Source organism: Sinocyclocheilus grahami, unplaced genomic scaffold (assembly GCF_001515645.1).
Source record: "Sinocyclocheilus grahami isolate Dianchi unplaced genomic scaffold, SAMN03320097.WGS_v1.1 scaffold3625.1, whole genome shotgun sequence".
NCBI classification, from domain to species: domain Eukaryota; kingdom Metazoa; phylum Chordata; class Actinopteri; order Cypriniformes; family Cyprinidae; genus Sinocyclocheilus; species Sinocyclocheilus grahami.
The window spans coordinates 3,253-5,480 of NW_015508718.1; the positions used below are offsets into that span (position 1 = coordinate 3,253).

At 34.6% G+C, this 2,228-nt stretch overlaps 1 protein-coding gene across 1 annotated transcript; it reads right to left on the bottom strand.

The window, feature by feature from the left end:
- Window positions 1-751: 751 nt before the first annotated feature.
- Window positions 752-1,354, bottom strand: LOC107576398 (stonustoxin subunit alpha-like). Its single transcript, XM_016262582.1, has one exon. It carries the CDS (start codon window positions 1,295-1,297, stop codon window positions 752-754), a length of 546 nt encoding a protein of 181 aa, XP_016118068.1. The 5' UTR covers window positions 1,298-1,354.
- Between the last annotated feature and the right edge of the window lie 874 nt (window positions 1,355-2,228).

The following is a 2,228-nucleotide window of genomic DNA, read 5'->3' on the forward strand; positions in this document are numbered from 1 at the left end:
TTTTAATAATCATAATAAAAATAATAAAACAATATATTATATTAACTATAATTGTATTATTTAAATTACAAAAATTATTTATTTATTCAATAAAAACATCAGTATTTATTAATAATATTAACCAAAATATGAATTTTATTTTATTATTATAAGACATAACTGTTACAATTGAAGTGATACTATTGTTATATAAAATAATCATAACATATTTCTTTATTGATTTGTTATATTTCAATTAAAAAATCATATTGTAGTTACTATTATTATTAAATCAGCAGATTATACATATTTTATCAAATTTTTACATATTTAGGTAAATAAAAAACAGTAAATAAAAAAACAGTAAATAAAATCAGTGCTTGAAAGAGATCCTGTAATAATGTAATCCAGCTTTTCTGTAGTTACAGTATATGTGATTAAATGCTGTGATGAATGTTTTATGTTATAATGTCAGAAACTCTCCTGAAGCTCGTGTCAGTCTTGTGAGGAATCATTATATTCATGATACAAACATCAATTCAGATCTGATCTCAAGCTCATTTCTCATCGTCTTTTATTATTTATGCACGAAAACAATAGAGAAAGATGATACATGAGGATTTCTGACACATTTATTCTGAGTGTTATTTCAGTGACAGAAGTTGAGCTGCAGTATTAATGTCATGAAGAGACTCTATAACATCTCACTGTCACTGATTTATCATGCAGCTCAAAGCATTATGGGTAGAATCTCTCCTCAGTCTCTGATTCATCAACACAGTTTCACTGATGATCCATAATAAACAGCAAACCCAGGATAGAGCGGCTGAGTGAATGCGGTCTGGACTGTGTGGATGAGGCTCATTGTGTCAGAGACGCTGTAGAAGGACAGAGTTCCTGCACTGTGATCCACAAACACTCCTATTCTCCTGCTGCTGCTGATGGGCTTCACAGAGAGAATAGTGTGTTTGTTATTGTGTCTGAATGAGTAACCGGAGGAAGAGCAGAACAAACTCCAGGACTGATCATTACGTCCAAACTCACACTCAACATCCCGTCCCTTCCTGCTGATGCTCGTATATGACACTGATATACACACATATCCACTCCACTCAATCTCCCAGTAACAGCGTCCACACACACTCTCTCTACACAACACCTGACGACACACATTAAATCTGTCTGGATGATCAGGATACAGCTGATTCTCTCTCACATGCGTCACCTTTCTGTTCTCCTCAGACAGACTGAGTTCAGTGTTTGCTGTGTTTGGATCCAGTGTGAGAAAACAGACCCCTGAACACAAGAACAGAGACATTAATAACAACAACAATCACTACAGCTGTGTGTGTGTGTGTGTGTGTGTGTGTGTGAGAGAGAGAGTGTGTGTGTGTGTGTGTGTGTGTGAGTGCCTTCTGATTGGTTAATCACGCTCGCGCGCAGTGGAGGCGGGGTCTCTTTTGAGCACGTGATCTGCATATGGACGAGCGACACAGCAGCGGCCAATTAGTTAATTAAATAAAGTATTAAGATTTATATATTGATTCATACAAATCGGTTTAGTCTATATAAGCTTATTTTCTGTGCATTGTTGACTGTTGGCAGTCGTTAAAAGATATATTCACGCAGTTATAATCCGTATACGATATAAAAAGCTTGAAGATAGGCCGCGACTTAATGTATGTAACGTTACATTATTGCTTATGAAATATTAGCAATATTAAAAGTATGTCGGAAGTTTTGTAAGAGCTGTGAAATCAATGAGGAAATAGACTCTTTATAAAGCCTCCACATGCCTTGAATTGGCGTCGTGATTGAGAGATTAATCATATTTGTTCACAGAAATGGCTTTATTGGTAAAGAAAAGACGATAATAAAGAGAATGAGGCATAGTTATGTATGACAGAAATCTAGATAATTAATGGCTTTGAGAAGCTAATAGATGCTAATAGACATAACACGGGCAATGTGCGCTATTCATATGCATTCAGAAGCGCAAAATGAACATTTAAATGACAGAAATGAATGTAATCTGCTTGTAACACGTTCTGCATTTGTGCTAATATTTAATTAGTCGTCTTTAGATTAAATGGCTTTGGGGAATATATGCGTTTCGTTAGCTATACTTTAAGATGGGTTTATGTAATATTGTAAACGTTTAAATTAATGTGTCTTTTTACTAGATTTGTACTTCTTTACTTGATGTCAGTTAACTGTAACAGAGGTCAGCTCAGTCAGCTTTAAGAGTA